The 22,196-nt window shown below is 40.5% G+C and overlaps 1 protein-coding gene across 1 annotated transcript in view; it reads right to left on the reverse strand.

The window, feature by feature from the left end:
• THADA (THADA, armadillo repeat containing) overlaps positions 1-22,196 on the reverse strand; it is a 454,862-nt gene that overhangs the window by 386,862 nt on the left and 45,804 nt on the right. The window contains exon 19 of the mRNA XM_018556404.1: positions 11,453-11,610. Coding sequence (XP_018411906.1) covers positions 11,453-11,610 — 158 coding nt within the window. The remainder of the gene's footprint in view (positions 1-11,452; positions 11,611-22,196) is intronic.

Here is a 22,196-nt window from a genome sequence, read left to right on the forward strand (position 1 = left end):
ATAATTACTGGTCATGCAATCTCATAACATGGTAACTATGTATATTTAGAAATGTTAAAGTGACACTAAACTCAGGAGTTAAATTTTAAAAATGCATTCAAGTACCTTAACTATTAACAAAAATCTATCTTATTTGTGCATCAGCTGTAGATCCTCAAATTATCTTGCTCCCATGATAAACTGTAACTTCAATACAAATTAGTAAACTAAACGTGAGATTGTAGTCCATCACAGGAGTGAGCTTAGAGCGGTGGCTACTTTACAACACAGACAGGGACCATGGGAAACAAAATAAGCCACCCTCCAAAAGGAAGGACAGTGTCGGCACCAATTCAGAGATGATTGGAGGATCTACGGCCGAGTGATACACAAATAAGATGTATCTTTATTAAGAGTTAAGGTACTTTTTAAAAGATTCAACTCCTGTGTTTAGTGTTTTCTTTAATTGTGTCCAAGCAGGAAACTAAACAATATACCTATAGTCTCTAGTGCATTTCCTGGTATGTGAGAATGCCTAGGTACTCCTGTGTCTGCAGCTTTATAGCTGTATATGTGCAGTGAGACATGTAAGAAACTGCTAGTCTCAGGAGATTTGGAATGAAATGTGATGTCATTACAGTGCTGCAGACTTTTCTCCTTCCTGGAGGCCCTGACATCGGGAACCAAATCCCTGCCTCTACCAAGATGGCCATATCCATACACTGACATAGTGCAGAACAAGGCTTGGTAAGTCAGTAATGGGGAATTCACAGCTGCAGGGAAACCCCAGGCAATACTGGTGACAAGTCCCATGCTCTCTGCCTGCATTTTTTGGGCACAGCTTTAAGAGGTCAGTTCCTCTTTAAGGTTTCAGATGAAGTCTGATAGGCTAAATCACCTGCTTGCTTCTTATCTCTTGGGGACTTTAGCAGCAAAATCTTCTTACCACAGTTCCCAGCTCTGTTCTAACAAAGAAGTTTCACTTCTCCTTCCAACAAAATGGGTGTTACCACTTGTTCCTACTTGTTTTGCATTCTTTATGATAAAAGTAATATATTAAATCCAAGAGAGAGAACAGTAAACCTTTTTACCCAGTGCAGCAAGTATGCAGACCCTGAAAGTGCAAATACTGCCACCACCAGAGACCATGAGAGACATAAGGAACTGATATATAAACCCAATCACTAAACAAACTCTCATGTAATTCTAAAGGTTATTTTCAATAATTCTAAAGTGCAATTTAAGCCAAAACTTTATTTCTAGGTTTGAAAAGAGCAAAGAGGCATTAGAGCACCTGTCAGGTTTTTTGCTGTCTGTGTCCTCCACCCTCTCTAATTGTCCTGGTGAATGCTATCATTTAAAAGTGAAGGAATAACACAAATTGTGGGTGGTCATGGGAACAGGAATGGATGGGAAATATTCCAATGGGGTCACTAGTAGTCCCTGCTCACGATTGTTCTCCTGCATCCCCCCTAATCAGATGTGTTCCCAGTCATAAGTGGTGGCTCAAATACACATTGCGCAAGCCATGCTCCACTGTTGCCATCACCCTGGGAAATGCCATGCTAGAGTGCAAGTAGACAGAAAGTGATTTCTAAGAGGCTTTTTTTTTTTAACCACTTGGTGCCGACTCCCACCAGCCCTTCTAAATGCTGGGAGTTGCAGGCAGACTTTCCATTCTGGAGATTGCTGTGATTGACTGTTAGAGGTCACATGACTGGGAGTTTAACCCACATCTCCCTATCGTAAACAGTGACCGGGGCAGTGCTGATCACTGTGCGAGGACTGTGCGAATAAGCGTGTGCTCAGCAGATCCGGCTGGATGCATCTTTGCAGAAAATCACCATTTAAGCATTTTATCACTGAAAGCTAAGCACGAAAAAATGCTCAAGACAAGGAATCCCATTCACTTGTCTTGATCACAACAAAACGCTCAAGACAAATAATCCCATTCATTTCTATGGCATTTGCTCACACCTGAGCGTTTTGATGCTCATTTTGTCACACAAATTTCTTATTGAAGCCTATGGGACCAAAAATAGTTGTAATCTGCCAAAAAGTAGCTCATGTACTTTTTCCACTGACAGCAGTTTTCTGCTTTTGATCACTCAGATATGAACAGGGGCTATAGAAATGAATGGGATTCCTTGTCTTTTTGCCTTTGAGTGGCAAAACACCTAGGTAAGAATGGGGACTAAAACCTACCCGCTGTACTCCTGTGTATATTCATTACACCAGAGGGAACATGTTAAGATTACAACAGTTCATGGCACACAGTGCCTTATGAAAAAGAAACAAAACATAGTTTCTCTGCTTCAACCCTATGACAAGCCCCTAGTGTGATAAGGTTAGGAACAGTCAGCTATAACCAATACATTTCTCTTGACGTGTCTGATACATAAAGCAGAACGTTTAACAAGCAACAAGCTTAAAAAAAGAGAGCTACACATTCCAAACATGCATGTTGTAAACACAGCCTACGAGCAACTGATTGGGCAAGTCAGACTTGGCCTGGACGCACTTCCAAACACTACTGCAATTTCAAAATAATGCTATAAATCAGCACCACAACTAATGAGCAAAGCCAATACCTCGACCCTGTGACGAAAACACGGCTCAATGCAAGACACACAGCTGCTAAGCTTGTGAATATCACGCAAGAACAACATGCAAAATAAGATTAGCATGACTACTGCTTTCGCAATGCAGATACTGACAACACCAAGAAAAAAAGTTGGTTTTGTTAAAACCAGATGGGAAGGAAAGGTCAAGAATTGAAAACAGAAAACTAATAAATCTTTGATATTTCCAAATGAAATGCTTGTGGTAAGCTAATTTCTTGTAAACACTTTGCTTATGTCTGGTGAACAGTCCCAGATGGTGTTCCGGCATTCTTGGTTTTAAATATGAAATGCTGCCGCAAGAAAGGTCTAGGACAAAAATTAAAACTTGACGCTGAATTTTAACGTCTTCAATGTTGGCAATAAAAATCCGCTAGATACAACAGAAAAAAAAAAACTGTACTGAGAGCCAAAAACTTTTCAGGTTTATATATAAATACATCTGTTTTGTTCATAAGCTGCTCGCGGCCTTTCTGTCACTTCTGACATCACCACCTCTTTGGAATTTCATAGAGAAAACGCTCAGAATATCTTTTTCTGGTGGCTTTTGAGGTGGGGGTTAAGGAAGCACTCTGCTGTGCAAAGGACTTTAGATCGGGGTATTGTAGGTGGAATAATGCAGAGATCTTCAGATGTATGGCAGACTGAGAACAGATCACTTCCTTCAAAGAAGGCCATAGCGATTCTGCTGACGGCTGGAAAAAAACAGCACAACAGGGGGTAGAAACATGCTGGCTCCTATATATTACATTTCTGAAGATTTCTGGATTGAGGAGCACGAAGGGAACTTTAAACACATAGTCCAGCTTTTCCAAAAAAATTAATAAATGTACACTGTACAGGACGCCAGGAATGGGTCCTGGATGGACGGTATATCCCTCCCCTGTTTAGGTGGTGGTCCCGTTAAGGTCACCTTGTATTCAGGGTTTCTCGGCAAGCAGGGTAAGGGGTTCCGGGTCAGACTTGTAAGGGAAACTGCTAGGCAGTCTTCCCGGAATCTGGAGGCTCAGAGAGATTTTGGGTGGGACAGAGCCTCCATCCCTGACTACAGCCAGTTCTGGTAATGGAAGGGTTAACTGGCAAAGAAGGGATGATACTGATCTAAAGGAGATCAGATGAAAAGACAGTTATAAAGGGGACGGAGTGTCTTCTGTGGTATAAAAATATAAATCTTTATTGGACATAATTTAAACACAGGTCATCATCATAAACCATCAAACCGCCACCTGAAAACCCTTTTAAAAAAAATGATTGTACAACCATTGTCTCACTCGCTTCATGCACACACTTGAGGACGAACTGATCAGTTTTGGAGTATAGGCCGGTGGAGCCTTTGATGTCAGATATTTAACTGGCAGTATCTCTTATGCGCTCAGAAACATTTTTGCGGTCACCTCTAGAATAAACACAGAGTGGATTTCTACACTAAGGTGTATTTTGCGTAATTGGCAAGATTCCTTCCGTGGCTGCTGAATCCCAGTGGGGAGTTTTAATGATCAAAATGAATCAATAAATAGATTTTGTTACAAAGGACTCCTCATGTGGTCCCACAAGTAGTAGGTTCCAAATATGAGGTATATTTGGTAATCCTTGTGAGGTTATCCACCTGGGATTTAAACACAGTCCCGCAAGTTCCGTGAAGGATTTTAAAATCTTTGTGGTTAGAAGTATGAGGTTTACACAGAGAAATCTTCAAAACTGTGGCGGATGGCGCCAAAGAACGAAAGTACTCACTGTTTGTGGAAGCAAAAGTCTCTAGAGCTCTAGGTTTTTCACAGTGGTTTCACCCCAGGTAGTCTTAAGTTCGTAAGGTGATAGGAAAGAGTCTTTCTGCTTTTTCTCTTCAGAGTCCCGATGGTCGGTAAAGTTCACTGACTGCAATGTTTGGGCAGCTTGTTGAGTTCCTTTCTGAGGGATCGCAGTTAGCGCCTTGCAGCTCCTAGCACCGGAGTTTCCTACCCGACATGCAGGTGTAGTATCAGCTAATCGACCATTACCATTGACTCATTTCGCCCGCCTACTTTTCCAGGGCTTCGCCAAAATGTGGTATGGGGCGTCTTTAGGGAGTCTTATCTATTTTAATGTATGAATGTATACATCACTCAAATCATCTTAACACATAAGGGGTTAAAATACCGATCTTGTGAGTTTGAGATAAAAGACATACGATGGATGCTGCTCCTTGATGTTTAAAAGTTTTAGTTTCCTGCAGAACCAGCTGGTCCTCTGAGCACTGGCCCTAATATTCTGTTTTAGGGTGGCTCCTTTCCCTTGCAGGTTCCTATGGAGCCACCCTTGTGTGTGTTTTTAAAGGTTCTCATTCACCCAGGTCATTCATACTGGTCATCTGTCTAGCTTTCTCAATTCAGAACTGAAGTCTTGAAGAAAAAAAACAGCAAGTCCAGTTGCCTTAATTTATTTTTTTGCAGACACACCCTTGTGTGTACTAGTAAGCTGTATGTGTCTCCACAAACACAGGGGCACAGCAAGGCAAGACATCCCCCCTACTCTCTGCTTCTATAATGTAAATAATTATAATGTAAATAATGTAAAAAACATTTACATTATATGTCAAAGTTATTAGTAACTTTTTTTTTTTCTTTTAGTGTCCTCGCCCTTTAAATGTTACCGAAATAACTCAATTCTGCATATCCTCATTCAGCAAAATATAATATCCTCAAAAGATTGAACTATTTGGCGTGTAGCCGGCTTGTTTTAAACAATATGTATATGTGTGTGTATAGATTCACATATATGCAATGCTGAAAAAATGCTCCCAGAGAAACATAATAGCAGCAGAAATTATGTAAAATACTTGCAAATTAAATCCCTCAAAAGGGAAAATCAAGCAGAGCCTGGGTTTGGTTACAAAAGCTACAGCTTTCCAGTGATTGTAAATTGGCGTAATACCATTCTTACCCTCCACCCCACTGATCGGGAAAGGATTGCACAAAACGAATGATCTCACTTTGTGGCAGTTTTGACGGGGTGAAAATGGCTCTCTTAAGAAGTAGCATGGAACACATTAAGAGTGCTTCAACCTCTACATGTAAAATAAGATCTGTAGGTTTTTTTTTTTTATAAAAATTTTGTACACACACATACCGTATGTATTCTGTGTAAAGTCAGATGTACACCTGCATGTACCTTTGTTCCTATTACTAAATGCCCTAGGAGCCCCCGAACCCAAGGTGCTCAGCATACAACAGCAGCTTCCAACTTAAGGGGGAAAGATATGCCACATTCCCACTGTTCTTCACTTCATTGTCTCATGAATCATGCCTCTTAGACAGGGGAGTGCACAGCATGGGGCATGCCTGCTGTGAGCTGTTTTGAGCTGAAAGTCAGTACTTCCATTAAAGGAACATATAGTAAAGGTGTATGTAGGAATATCTTTTGTGTCTAACAATGAGCACGGTTTCTATTTGTTGATCTATGCGCAAAAGTTACATTATGAGTGGTTGTCCAATTGTGACTGCCAGAGACTCGAAAGAAGCACCGTGCGGTACAAAGCGGTGACAGGATCCTGGACCTGTCATTGCTAGGGAACCGCACCAAAGCACATAAGTGTGCCATTATGTGTACTGAATGGGTACTGTAGAGACAAAGCGATAATTCTGCCACTTTATAGATCGCTGGTTCGGCCTCATCTTGGATATGCGGTTCAGTTTTGGTCACCAATCCACAGAAAGGATGTCCTGGAGCTGGAGAGTCCAGAGAAGGGCAAGGAAACTCATTAAGGGGCTGGAGGATCAAAGATATGAAACAAGGTTGCTAAATTTGGACTTGTTTATGCTGGAAGTGAAGCAATTAAGAGGGGACATGATTTTAATGTACAAAATGTTTAGTAGTGATGGCAACATCAGCAGCAAACTTTTTACAGTAAGCTCCCTAACAAGGACTAGAGGCCACCACCTAAAATTGGTGGAGAAAAGACTTAGCCACAAAGAGCGTAGGGGATTCTTCTCAGTCAGAGTGGTTACATTTTAGAACTCTCTGCCACAAGCAGTGCTATCAGCAGAGAGTATTGACTCACTCAAAAAACAATTAGATAGCTTCCTAAGAGACTGAAAAATACTGGGATACAGGTACTCTTAAAAACCTAGGACCACACAGGGACTCATATACACACATGGAGAGATATTTACACATAAAGGTTGAACTCGATGGGCCTGTGTCTTTAGTCAACCTCAAATACTATGTAACTATGTGCAATTATGCTTAGAACATTATTAGCTATGCTGTACATACTTGGGAAGTTTTATTCTACTATAAAGAGACTTTGTCACTTTTTCCTTTCAGGGAAGGACAGATGAAGACAGGAGGAGCATGACAAAGGTGAGCACTTGTGGAGTGGGAGGGCAAAGTGAAAGTATCTTTAGAGTAGGTCATAATTTATCACAATAATCAAACAGGAGACAAAAACTCCAGTGTGTCCCAAGACCTGTGATTCCTCCACTAGATGTGCCATCTTGCCTCTTGCAAAATAGTGAACCCAGGCTGTCAATCCCAGCCCGCATCTCAAAGACACCTCTGCCATTCCTGCGACACTCACGCCTGACTGCGCTCTGAATAAAGCAGCAGGAAAGGGGAGTGATTAGAGATGGAAATTAGGGCATTGACACTGACTTTTGTAGCTTCTCCCTTGTAGCTTTGTAACTTCTCCCTTGTAGCTTCAAAATGCTGTGTTCAGGGAACCAGATACATGAAGATGATTGGTTACCAACTCTCCTTTTATCGACTGTCTACTGCGGATGTTATTCCATGTATAGAATAACATAGTAACATAGTAACATAGTATACATTCAAGACAATCACTACTCAGGCAAAGATGTGAAAGTCACATGAAAAATGATGTCACAAACACACCGCACAGTAAGTCATCTCATTATAACAGACAGACTTTGTTTTTCCTTTTAAACACAGCATCAAAAGCTAAAGAGAATACACTACTACATAACTTTTTTACGTATTTAGTACTGAACATTGTGCTTTGTGTGTCGTTCTCCTTTTAAATAAATCTAGATTATACACAACTTGGTTTAAATATAACTTCAGGAATTGTGCCATAAATACACACATGGACTAAGTATATTTTTTGCATTTCATCTTTAAATGCTGTTTAACACTCAGTAGGTATTTTTTTTTTCTTTTTAACAGACATCAACCTCAAAAATCCATATTTTTCTCATTAAACAGCAATCGGCCATATACTCTGCGAAATATTGTTGCATCTATTGTAAAAAGTGCAATTTCTGAATTACACAGAAATTCCTAGAAAATGTAACTCGCTGGCAGTTTTACGAGTTACTGACGAATATTAAGCAGCAAAATAAAATGAAATGGACGACAGAATGGGCCAGAAGATAATTTAATGGTTCTGCACAGAATCTGGGCAATATATTAAGAATATGAGTGATTCATAAAAGGTTTTTTTTACACAAAGCCTTGGAGCAAGTTTTCTATCTGCTTCATATAAGAAAATCTTCAATAACTGCAGTTTGTCGACTGCACAGGCGTTGAGCAAGATGGACGCAACTTGGAAAGGAACCACAAAGAATTGTGTGTCTGACACTTTACAGTGAATGTGTCTCAAATTTTAACATGCAGAAATAAAGTTCTGCTATTACCTTTGTTAACCAGAGAGCTCTCATCTGTGTGCCTTTCTGAAGCTTCTGGCCCTGGAACTTTAAAGCCCAGTGGAACATGTTTAGGATTAAATTAGCTAAATACATTTCAGGTGTATCATAACCAAAGGGGGGTAAAGTCTTAGGTCCCTTTCATATGGGCAGCATCTGTTCCCATGTTAGGTCCGTGGACAGTCAAGTGCAAGTGGACATGTGTCTGACTACATCTGAATACCTCTGTACCATCACGTTCAAGTCCACCAAAACAGGAGTCTCTTCCATTTTATTTTTTTTTGGACCTAGACAGACTCAGAAGTAACCGGATGTAAACGGACGCACATCTGTTTACATCCGGCTGGCCATAGAGTTACATTGGTTATCCGATCAGATCCAACTGAGAAAAAGGACAGGCCGAACTGACCAGACCACTATGTGAAAGAGACCTTAAGCTAAATTCACGCAAGGCTTAAGGCTCCAGCTGGGGATTCCTGTGCAGACACCGCTATGGCCGTTCAAGTGAATGTCAGACTGAAAGCAGCCATATCTGTCAGGGGCTGTCCGCATGAAATTGTACATGGAACGACTACCTGCGATTCAGGTCAGATGATTGTCCCTGGACGCAGACAGATTGTGCAAAAAAGAAAACTTCTTTACCCTAATGAACCTGTTTACATCTGGTTGCCCATAGCTGACAGGCCAATTTGATCAGAACGTGAAGGGGCCTTAAGCTATATTCACACGGGACTTAGATAAGAAAGCCAAGGCGTATCTTGTTGATTTTTCATAAATAAAAGAACTATTCTGGACTCGACCACCACTAGCTGTACTCTTACTGCTATCCTCCTTATCATAAAATCTTACAAGACCAGCCACACCTAGCAGATAAGAGGATATGATTTTAAACTGCAGATGTCGGCACGATCAGAAGGCAGGACAAGAACTGCTAGAGGGGCACCTGATAAAGCAGGACTGTCTCTCTCTTAAGGTAGCTCCTGGTGCTCAGGCCAGCTGGCCTATCCACTAAATCTTCATAGGTGGGGCAAGTGTTGAAGCAATACTAACAGCTCTGGAACTGGAAAGTGCTCCACAGGTAACATTTACCAGGAGGGAGTTCAGAAAGCACCCTAAATAGAACCACTTCTAGACTCTCCCTGCACATCCAGTTTAGTAGTATAAAAATGTGGTACTCCAAAAGCCAGGAAGAGGAGGACCGTGCTGGAAAGCTGTAATCAAAGAGACAAAGCTCCACCAGCAATATAGAGAGAAGATTGATTGAAGAAAGAAATGAAGAAAAAAAGGTTCTAGCAAAATGCAGCATAATTGTAGAAAAGCCATCCATCTTCCAAGGTCACCAGCAAAAAACTGAGGCATGCTGACAATAGAAGGAGTTATACTGAGCTGGACCACCGTTTTTTTTTTTTGTTTGCCAATGTCCAATCCTCCTTTAGTATATCCTAAAGGTTTAAGACCTTCTGTGTTGCTTAACGGGCAGGAATGAAATTACACTTTTATTTTTGGGTTTAAAAGAGAACTATGAGGTAACCTTTTTATCACATAGTTCTTTTTAGGGTCATGGTAGGACATATACTAGCATCCTCCCGTGACCCAAAGCTCAGTATATAGCGAGCTATTGCTCACTATATACTGAGAGCGCCGCAGCCGGGACGGATCCTGACAATGCTGTGGAGACCTACCCAGCTGCGTGAATGACAGCTGGCTCTGCTTATCTAGAGGCAGAGTCAGCTGTGCCCACCCCTCCCTGTCTGTTCCTCCACTCTGCACTGGGGGATTGGAGCGGGTAGGGGGGAATCCCTGCGGGGAGCAATGACCGTCCGTCACCGGAAAGTGAGCAAGCGACAGTATGTATTCGCTCACTTCCCGATCTATAGAGCCGACGTGCTCGAACTATGAGGATGAGTGATTTTCACTCACCTCATAGTTCTCCTTTAAGTACAGGAGCTAGGCTCTTTTTTATATTTTGTTTCTTTGATTTACAACGCCTATTTGTTAAAGCTGAAATCTACAGCCTCAAAGTAATGTCTGCTTCCTCTTTAAACTAAGCCATAGTTAGCCATAGTTCTCCTGGAAACCTTATATGACATAAAATATCCCAAAACATTATAGTTTATTTTAAGGGATAGGGATCTGGAAAGTTACATGACAGTGTTAGGGCGAGGTTAAAGGTTAAAATTACATGTATGCTTTTCAAATGCAGGTTAATAATTAAGGATTTTTTTAGGGATTAAAGTCTAGGTAAATCCTAACAGTGAACTTCTTCTCCCTTTTAGTTTGTTAAATAAACAATTGAAAGTGTTTTGTTATACCTGTGTGATGTGAAGTACAAAAAAAATACAAAACTTATTGATGCTGCCTAAAATTCAATGAATGTGTTATGCACTCTGCAGTGTTATTTGAAGCACTTCTTTGGACTACAGAACACCCTCAACTATGTCCTGCAGATGAGGAGAGGGGGAGGACTTCTGTAATCTTAACATACTGCCTTAGTGTGACAACATGGCTCCTCCATAGATACAGTAGAGTGGGTGAATGTTATCACCTTAGAACTGGAAATGTGTTATTTTAAGCATCACCAGGTCAAAATAAAGGGAAAAAGCTTGAAACAAAGAAATTCATGCAACCACCTCACCCAGGGACTGGTAAGCTTTAATATATAACGTGTGTTCTTTTAGATACACAAACGGTAAACGGGAAGTGTTAAGATCAGGTAAAACGTCAACAAAATATTTTGGGTCACTATACAACTCTGTTGACACCAAAAGCACTACTGTGCTGGCCTCCCAGCGCCGAAAAATAAAATACATATAGGGGAGTTTATCAAGACTGGAGCAGACAAAATCTGGAGCAGCTGAGCATGCCAACCAATTAATTTCTCTCTTTAGTTTGTTCAGTTTAGATTTGAAAATCAAAGAGAGTAGCTGATTGGTTGCTGTGCACAGCTGCTCCAGATTTTGTCTGCTCCAGTTTTGATAAATTCCCCCCAGACAGTTTAAGACCTCTTATTCTTAAATCCATAGACAGGTAAAAGATTGAAAGGAATTGGTAAGAGGGGTGCACAGAGCCCAAGAAATGCCAGTTTGACATGCTTACATTATAATAATTTGCCGAGCCACTATTTTTGAAAGGGAGGAATTATAAAACACAGGTTATTGCCACAAGATCCTGAAAATGGCTGCTATTGACCTACAATACACTATTAAGTATTACCTGTTCCACAGTAATAAGGCCCCGAGGACTGTCCAGCTGAGTCTGCAGTGGAAGATTCTGGCACAGGAAACCCAACAATAAGGAGACTTCCTTCATACTTCGCCAGCAGCATACAAGGACCATCTGCGCGGTGACGTTGCAGGAGGCGCCTTCATTGCCTTTCAAGAGGACCAGAACAAAAAAAGTTATAGTCTGCACAGGGAAAGGCAATATATTTGCGTAAACCGGCAACAATAAGTTGCTTGGCCCTAGTGCACAATTTAAAAGAGAAATATAAAGTCAACCCATGCTGAACTCCTACTGAAAATATAGGTTGCTTGGCTGTCTCTGACTTTACTGCTTTTATTTCAAAGTTACTTGGGTCACTGCCTGTTTTTCTGACTTATTTACCCAGCACTTGCATCCAGCAAGGGAGCTCAGAGTGCATAAAAACTCCTTATAGGAATACCTGTTCCAAATCAGTGACTCACTAAGTGGACCAATTGATCATCATGACAATTAGGGTCAACTAGCATTTTCAGCAGTGGCAGCCTTCGTATTTCCTCAGAACAGATTTCATTTTTGGGTAAAGTATACTGAAATGGAGAAACTGTTAAAAGAGAAGTTCCAGGCAACAAGTGAAAGCATTTAATGAGCTACTAAAATACAGCAACTGTGGAAGGAAGAAATCTCACTAAAATGTTCTTAATCTATGTTCTATATAATCCCCACAGAACACACGCAGAAGAATGTCAGTAGGATGACAGTGTACCTTCTGACGTGTCTGGGCTACGTAACTTCCACTCTCTTTACATCCGGCATCACCAATCACATTCAACGTTCTTAGGCAAGTTGAATTTGATTGGAGAGTGTGCGCGAGAGACAGCAAGGTGTGTCTTCCTGTATCACCATGAATGAGTCCCAGGATGCTCAGATTCCAGACCAAAGGAAGTGGGGCGGACTGTTACAGCACAGTAATGTTTAAAGCTCGAAACTTTGCTTTAATGTATGCAACTCACGGGTAACATTTAAAACACAGAGTACCTTTAAAAATAAAACAAAAGTTCAACATCTGGGACACATATTAAATACATATATGATTACAGTCAAGTGGCCAAGGACTCCAAACCCGGAAGAAAAAGACAGGGGAGAAGATGGAAGCGTCGGAGAGGGAGGAGTGCCGTGCTGGAGGGGATCACTTTGGCAAGTAACTCCCCCATAATGTGCTAATATGATGTGTATACTAGAATATGATGGCTAAAAGATCCAGCGAGGGCTTTCTTTTTTATTTGCTGTCACTTCACTTCCTCTTTTAAGTATAAAAATTATTCTACAGGTTTGCCTGTAGCAACAGGTCACATTAGGGATATGAGCGTCAGTTAGTTTTGGTCTTTCCACAGCAAGAATATGAATGTTATTTGGCAATGTTGAAATGTGCACTACTGACAGATCTGAAGCAGACCTTTAAAACAAGCTACCGTGTTTCCCCGAAAATAAGACACTGTCTTATATTTTTTTGCCCCAAAAAAACACACTAGGTCTTACTTTCAGGGGATGTCTTATTTATTTATTTTTGAATGTGCAACAAAATGTACAACAATCCAAAGTTATCTGGTATCACTCCGCCTGTCACAGTAACTGGCGCTATAGAGAGGAAGTATCTGTTAATGCGGCTCTGCTCGATCCGCCGCCGCAGCCTTGCTTTCTACTGCGCTGGTTTCCTTTGCCATCAGGGGCAATGGTACCAGCAATGGGGAAATCAGACAGTGGACAGTGCGGTAAAGTACAGTACCATTTACACATTACAGTACCATTACATTAAGCAGTGCCTTCAGGGGGACAGCAGTTGGTGAAGTATGGTATTGGAGTGCTCCCTGTCACTGTGCAGGCCGGAGGGAGTCCCCTGTCATCCCCTGATACAGTATGTCCCTGCAGGCTGATACCATCTCTCCTGCTCTTCAAGTTCCCCCTCACATGCTATCACCAAACTAGGTCTTATTTTCGGGGTAGGTCTTATATTACAGGAATCTTGAAAAAGAGTGCTAGGTCTTACTTTCAGGGTAGGTCTTATTTTTGGGGAAACAGGGTACTTTGAATAGTTTATTATAGCACTATAATAATTGCACAAAAACATGAGGAAGTTTTAAGTTTCAATATACCTTTTATGTAATAATAAAAATGATCCGCCCTCTCCAGACTGCCAATGTGCCATAAGGGGGATGCCAACTCTGTATCATTAGAGCTTTTTCAAAGGTTCTAAAAAAAGAACAAAACTCATCAGGTTCTTTTTTTGCCATCTGCATCCAGATGGGGAGATTTTTCTTCACTTCCTGTACTGGAGACGTAAAGGAAAAGAGAGGAAATCTTCACAAAGTGAGGGGAATTCACCTTTTAGACAGGTCAATGGTCATCATTGGAAGATTTACCTTCAACTTTAAAGTTGATGACAACTTTAAAATTTCTTATTTCCCCTTTCTGTTTTGGTGACAATTGTCAGCAGGGCAAATAAAGGGTAAATCTCCTCTCCAGAGTGGAGACACAGACATCAATTAAAACTGATAGAGGGTATAACTTCTCACCCCTCTACTCTATCCAAAATGAAAAAAGGACTAACACTAATGAATTATGCTTCTTTAGCTTATTTTCATGTTGGAAGTTGAAGAGTTTGTTTTTTTATGTTTACAAAAACAAGCCGTGGGCAATAAACAGGTCCGCAAGAGGAGCTCAGCCAGCCTACATGCAAAAGGCCCAAGCCATACACACCCAACCTTTAGGGTTTAGGGAAGGTGGGTACCAGGATAACAATGAGTGCCACCCGGAAGTGTAGTTCTGTATTGGATGCAGCTCCTAAGGCCAAGTTCTGACCTACATGGAAACAGGGGGTACCAGGGTGCGGGTAACCCATGAAAACCTGGAAAGAAACACTGCTGAATACAGGAGAACAATAAGGGAGATGAAGAGGTAGATGAAGAGGATACCACACACAAGCAGTTAGGCAATGGGCTATAAGGCGTAGAAAGGCTGACGTTGGTCCCAAATGCCAGGGAAGAAAATTACTTAGCAAATGAATAAGGGCCCCAGATTTCAGGTGCTGCTTTCATCTGGGAATATGAGGTAAACGGCCCCAGAACTAGGGGAGTAGGGTGTGAGGTTACCTGTGACAGGGGGACGGTCCTCTGTGTGTCTTTGGGAGGACATGTTGCGCCGCGTAGCAGTACAGCAGCTATGCTCAATGGGAAGCAAGGTCCTACGTACCTTCAAACCCAGACAGCTGGTACTGAGGGGATCAGGTGGCCGGAAATGACAGGGTCACTGTAGACAGGAAGTGAAACGAAATCAGAGATTCACGTGGAGATGCAAAAGCAGAAACAGCAGTGGGATGGTGCTTCATCCAGACTGAATTGCAGAAAAGAGAGCATGGAGTGCATGTGAATGCAGCAATCCACCTGGCAGATGACATCAGCATGTCATTTCTCAGCCTTAACCCTGCAGTAAAAACTGGTGGTAGCGGTAAATTTGTAAGAGAACCAAGCAATGCCAACAGTGAGGTAGCTCCCAGTGCTACAGGCTGGCAAATCTTGCTTTTTAGAGACAGGGTCACTCCTGGTGCTGTGTCATGACAATGGATGCGAAAAGCGTTCCGTACCTAACTAACACAGCGTATAAAGATCTGGAAAGCTCCACAATGCAGATCCCAGTACCTGAAGGTCACATTCCAGGCTAGCCCTGCACATCCAGTCCAGCAGGGTCCAAGCACACTAATGCTGAGAAACGCTGATCTGGATAGCTGCTATAAGCAGCACTATAGGGAGAAACCTTGATTCAAGACATTCCACAAGGTGAAGAATGCTAGCAAAAAATAGTTGGACATTTGTTTCATCAGCACAAAAGAAAAGATACCAACCTGCTAAGAGACTAGCAAAAAACTGAGACATGCTGGATAGAGGAGGGGTTATACAGGGACTAGCTAACAACTTTTCTGCTTGCCAGTGCTCCAAACTTATGTAAGTAGCAGAACACCAGACTTTTTCTGAATTTGTGTCCCTCAATGGATGTGGAGAAATGAGAATTTAGTGACTTGACTTATATCTACTTGAACTTGAGCCTGCAGGAAAGTCACGTCAGCATAAGAAATACAAGCACTTATATTGCATTGTCTTCTAAAGAAGTAAAACAAAACAAACAGGTTCCACTTGCAAATGCATAGCCAAGACATGGATTTCATCTGGACAGTTTGTACTAGTAAACTTTTGACAAGCAAAAAAAAAAAAAAGGAAAAAAGACAAGGACATTCTTCACAAAAAAAGAATAGTCCATGGCACAAGCATTCACTTCAGTTACAGGCAATTATTCATTATTAAACGAAATAGCCTATTTTACACTGACAATCTAGCTTCTTTCCCCATTATGCAGAAATTGCCCCCTGACCTTAAACACAATACCAGACAGTGATGAGACCATGTAAGCAATGTTTACTTGTACAACTACAGCACCACAGCGTCACCATGTGGCCAGATATAATGTACTTGTCAGAAAAGTAAAGTAGTTTTTGTTACGAAGTGCAAAACGTGGCTGTTGGAGCCTTATATTGAATGCCCACGAGAAGCAATCCCTCTTTTATAAATAGTATACTACAAAAATCAAATAAGCATGACCATGCACAGAAATAAAAATAACGACTACAATTAGTCAACTAATCATAAAATTGTACAAGTCTCAGAACACAACTCATTATAAAGAAATATTTTCAAACGATAGCTCAGAAAAAAATAAAACCTACTCTATTTAAAACTTCTGGTCTAATTAAAACATACGCAAAATCTGGAGCAGTTGCCTATGGCAACCAATCAGCTTCCCTTTTCAGTTTGTTCAGTTAAGCTTTGAAAATTAAAGGTGGATGCTGATTGGTTGCACTGCACAGCTGCTCCAGGTTTTGTCTGCTCTAGTTTTGATAATTACCCCTCACTGTCCACTAATTAATTATTTTGTCCCCTGCACAGTGTTCTGTACTCCGCAGTCCAGCTATACCTGTATTTAAGGTCACCCCATCTTCTGCCCATTTCAAGAACTTTATGCTAATGCTGTCCATACCTTTTCTGCCTACTACTTAATTTGACCAATTTCCATTCTAGGTATGGAAATACCTGGAAATATACAACAGGTATGCTGAAAGTAATGAGGCAGAAGACAGGGGCAGGGTCTGGCAGACAATATTAAAGCAAAGATAAGCAATATTGTCTAAATATGAGGCATGTGCATTCCTACTTGAATCTTGTTGTGCTTTGTGTTTCTTCCAGATCTGTGCAGTAATCCAGTGTGAAACTTTCCCTTTGCACAACAGCATCCAGTATTAAAGACCAGTCACCAGCCCTCTCTACATGTGCAGGGTTACTGGTCTTGGTGCAGTGACGCATGGGGGGTCTCAGCTGCCGTTGTGATGTGCGGGATCCCTTGTGCCTTTAAGGAGGTTTGGCTTCCTCTTGACAAACCTGCACCCAATTTTATCTTTTGCCACATGTGCTCCAAGATGGAGACTCTCATAGTTTAGAGTTGGAACCGCACTATATGGCGGTGCCTTGGCGAGGCGGCTTTCACATTTTCTGCAGAAGACGTGTATCTAAACCTCTGTTTTTAACCTTAGCGGTGAGTCAAGTTTTTTTGCATGCTGGCTGGTGAGTGTGCTGGGACACCTTTTGCTGTGGTCTTGTATCCGCCCCCTCCACTAATTTCCTGCAGGCAGCCAATAATTAGTGGACCTGCTCAGCCCCTTCCCCAGCTCTGCTCTCTGCACAGGCTATGTGCAACACAGTGATTATAATCACAACCACTTTTATGAATGGATTTTTGAAGGTAGTGAAGGTTTTAGTGCACATGTGGTGGATTTATATTATTTGAGGCTATTAAGGATTACATTTAAATGAACTTTTTTTTTTGTTTTTTTTTAGTTCACCCTTAAATCCTATCAGTATGGCACAAAACAAGCCGACCTGAACTTGTACTTGGCTGCACTGTGGTTTGATACAGCGTGCATTTAAATGTACAGAACGTTGTACCCTGAACTATAATTATGATGATTTGCCAACCAAAATAACTCATGCTTACACACTAAGCATACTTTGTGTTCCAAAACAGCTTTAGATGAACCAAGTAATCATTATTCACTTGAATATATCAATCTACAAGGCACAATACAGGCACAGAAACCTAGATACTATTCACCACTCAAAGTGGAAAAAACAATATTACAAACGCTACTACCATGATTATTTCCTGTTCACTACAATTAAAATGTTGTTTAGTATAGATTTATGGGTAAATGTCAATTTATAATTATAACAATACAATAACATCCCCAACACTGAGAACTTCTGCTGTTCCTCACTGGTCTAACAGAAAGGAAATAAAGGGGGCTGAGGGTGGGAAGCACAGATTTGTACCATGGATTTCTGGAAGACCATACTGCTATGCAGAAAAGTAAGCACACATTTTTAATACTTCCAAAAGCTAGTTATAGTAGGCTGAAAACATTTATTTTTCCCCGAGTTCTTCCAGTTCTTCCAATTGTATCCTTGCCTTTGACCCTTCTATTAAAAAAAAACAAGCAGTACATCCTTCAATGCTCTGTAGTGCTTCTTCTATAGTATGAGACACATTTATAAATATTTACGATAAAGCATTGTTGGAGAAATGTTACTTTGATTTTCTGATATCAGGCAAATCACAAGGATCACACGCTGGAAACTTGAAGTGTTAACCTCCCATCCCTTTACTATGATTGGCCTAATCAGTCAAAATACAAAGAGTATCTTTGTATACATGAGCAGGAGTACAGCCATTCAAAGCCTATGAGGACCTGAAACCGAAAAGTCAGTTTACTTGGGGGCTTAATATCTCAATGGCCCTTTATGGGCTCATACCCAAGACCATGAGACAAGTCAAATGCGGTATACCAGTTAATTTTGACAGCAAATTTCGATTCAGTTTCGTCATAGGCGTTTTAATAAAATGCCATTTAGTTTTAGTCATATTTTAGTAATCTGATTTGTTTTAGTCTAGTTTCATTCGACTAAATCTACAGTAGAATTAGTCTACTAAAATCTAGTGAGTTTAGTTAAAGAGTGATTTAAGAATTTATCTAGAAGTTCCAATCTTATTATATATTCCTGGAGTAAACATCTGTTAGCCTGGTATTACTTATGGTATTAAGGTTTGAACATGCAATACAGACACAGATTTAACTGTTATGATATGTAACATGTCTTTATTTATCTTAAAATTAGATTAAACCAAGTCTTATAAAGAGGTAATAATATTGAGTAATTTCCAACAAAGGACCAGTAATTAGATATGCATGGATTATAACAACTTGCATATGACATTCTTCATTCTTTCAAGCAGAAGTGCAACTCTAAAATATTACAATGAAAAACTATATTGGCTGTAATGCCATTGCACATATTACCTTTTAGCCGTCCATTCAGGATGGAACCAGAACTGGAAGTCCAAAGAGATTAGTTCTGATTGGATCTCTTCCCAAAATCGTCTCTCCCAAACATTTTAGTCTAGTTTTAGCTAGTAAACTAAAATGTCAATATATTTTTTGTTACAGTTTTACTCATAACTTAGTTTTTATTTAGTTTTAGTCACTGAAGAAGTGTTGTTGATGAAGACTATGATGAAAATTATTAGTCGACGAAATTAAAACTGCAGTTTACTTTCACGCTCTCTAGAGCTGCTCATGGAGTTTCTCTGAGCTGCATCACGCTGCATTTGAGGAATGACTTGGGGAAAAAGTTTTGGTACAAATAAATGTCGTTAATGCCAAGCCAAGAAAAATCTCCCTGTTGCTTTCAACTACAATGGCCATGGCATCTAGGTGGACCCAAGGACTCTGATCTACTGCATACCGTAGAGATCTAAAATACAACAGTCTCTGTACTCAACTTATAAACAGTACTGAGTAAATCCCTGAATAAGTACAAATGTTAATATTGAGGGGTTTAAATATAAAATGTCTATCAGAAGCAACAACGAAACCTGGGGATCACTTTTACAGAATAACTTGCCAAGAAAAAAAGTTATTACTTTAGCTTAGCACCCCCTTCCCGATCCCAATATTTACCAGAATTGGACATGCGCCGCAGGAAGGAATCTTCAAAGCCCCGGGAGAACATTTTTTCCCTCTGGCCGTGCCTGCGCAGTTGATACCGTTATATTTCTATGGGGCTTTTTTCAAAATGTGTCTCCTGTTTAAAGGAGATGGCTCAATAGACAATCTATGGCGGCACAACCATGCTTCGGATGTCTAATTTATGTATGAATGCACCACCTGTATGAGTTTCAGGCAGGCCAAAAGGATAACTGTACTTTCTCTGAAACTACACTTATCATTTAATGTTAAATAGTGACATAATTTGTATTAAAGGAAACTTTGACTTGTGCGTTAACATTAAGGGAGACATCCTGCTGAGAGGAGTTTGACCAGTTTCTTCTACTTACTTTTCCTGTATGCCTTACGCATATTAGAGAAATAAAAGGATATAAGGTGGCCATAGACACAGGATGATCAGCAACCAATCTTGCCTCTGTTAATGTTACAGACACATGCTAAGCTCCCCTATAACACCTATGTGTTGGGGGCCTAATGACATGCAAATCAGCCAGGCATCACCCGCTTTCTCTAAATGCAAACACATTGCAAAGTTTTTCGGAAAAAAAATATATAACTTTACTAAAGCACAGAAAAGGTATAACCGGACAGGTTATGGTGAAGTGAACCAAGTATGTAAAGGCAAAGAGGCAAACTTCACTATGTAAACTGCTTTCCTGCTCTACAAACCTGTTGATCCTGCCTGTTTCACTTGTTATGTTCTAGGGTGACAACGCTGTCACGGGCCCTTTGAAATTAATAGAGCATTGTCACTGTCCTTAGTGTCCCCACTTCTGAACTACATTCTGGTTTCAAAGCCATCAGTGGACGCGGATGGGGGTAAGCAGCCAATTAGGGATTGTGGAGGAATAGGAGAAAGTATCAGAGGTCTACTAGACCCCCTAATGCCTCCATGAATAGTACTCATCACCCCCTATGTACTATCATATAGGGCCCCCTTGTGGCATAATGAAATCTAGTTAAAAACATTAGAAGACCATATATAATCCAAACAAAATTTTAAAAGATCCTCACCATATACTCACATTCATGGTGAACATACATAAGCCATCATTTTGGTTTCACTTAAAAGATAAGCTGTAAAGGTCTTCAAGGCATTGATAAAATGTACCTGACATATTTCTCTTATGGCAGGTTTTAAAAGGAACATAAAAACCCCTTCACTAAACCAGCACAAAAAAAACTCATCCTTTTGTGTTTATAGATTAGAAAGTAACTATAAATCTCCCTAATGGGACACAGAGGACAAACAGAAAGCTTTTAACTATTCCATACTATAAAATCCAAATGAAAAAAGTTATTTATTTTAAAATAATTTAAAGTGCATCAACCCAAAAACAAAAATGTAGTATATTGCAACTTAACAGTCCTTAGATGTGGTGGCTGCATTCGTTTAATTTTCAGGCTTGAATTTCCATGCTCCTCCTTTATTATTATTTTTTTTTAATTTAAGTTTTTATTAAGATTTTCAAAAGCCATACAAAAATGAACACAAAATGTCTTTCTACATACATATAGATAGACAAATGTATAGATCGATCTTTTACATCTGACATATGGTTCTATCAACACACGATACAGGTGCTGCATTCAATGTATATATTTTTTATTATATCTGGCCTCTCCTTGCATCTGTCTGGAAGGAAGGGGGAAAAAGGAGAGAACGGGAGAAGAAAAACATTTCATACTGTATTGTATCTATGGAGGGGCAGCGTTGTCACTCTAGGCTGCTCTCCTGATATGGACTACAGACACCTCCCTCTCTCCATTACAAGGGAGATATGATCTGCAGTTTACAGACAACATATGGGAAAGCCAATAACATTGTTTGAGATTTCAGTTCAGTGCGCAGGAAATGACCAAGTCACTGGATTCCAGGCAGGATCAATAGTTATTTTTCTACACTTGCAGAAAATTTTCTTAACCTGAAAAAAGGAAATGAATGCAACCACCCCATGTAAGGACTGGTACACTGCAATATATTTAATTTCTGTTGTTGGATTTAGATGCACATTTAAGTCAAGGACTGTATTATAGTGTGCACCCAAGCTCAGAGGGCTCCCTGGGTCCACAGAAGGGGATTTTCAGCAGAACAAAAAGGTACCCACAGGACCCTTGTGTTGCCTACGCTTTCTCTGCGTTGTTAGACCAATCGGGGGAAGTGAGAGGTTCTCTTTAAGACTACATTAACACTGAGAATATTTATGAAAACTTTTTGGAACCTAAAAAGCAGCGTGGGAGCCCTGTCCCATTAAACTCCCATGTGTGCAGGTGTATCCAGTCAATCCTCATTATTCACATCATAGTGCAGATCGGCGCCACATATATTTTCATATAGCTTTAAACAGTGGCTTGATACAAAGCAAGCCAGCAGTCCCATGCTGCTAAATCTTTAATGGCAAAGAAAAAGGAATTCCTTAACTTGTCGGCACTACTTAAGGCCACAGCGTTTGATCAAAGCATAGCGAGCCCGAAAGGAAAATGTAAAATGACAGGGGGGCGTTAAATGCTAAAAGCCTGTTTGTTTACTGAGAGCCCAGAACCAAATCTGGAACATGTGATGGCAGGACCAGTGTTCTAGAATCCTTCTGGGCC

This window comes from Nanorana parkeri, unplaced genomic scaffold, assembly GCF_000935625.1.
Source record: "Nanorana parkeri isolate BGI_ZX_2015 unplaced genomic scaffold, ASM93562v1 scaffold1, whole genome shotgun sequence".
Classification (NCBI taxonomy): Eukaryota; Metazoa; Chordata; class Amphibia; order Anura; family Dicroglossidae; genus Nanorana; species Nanorana parkeri.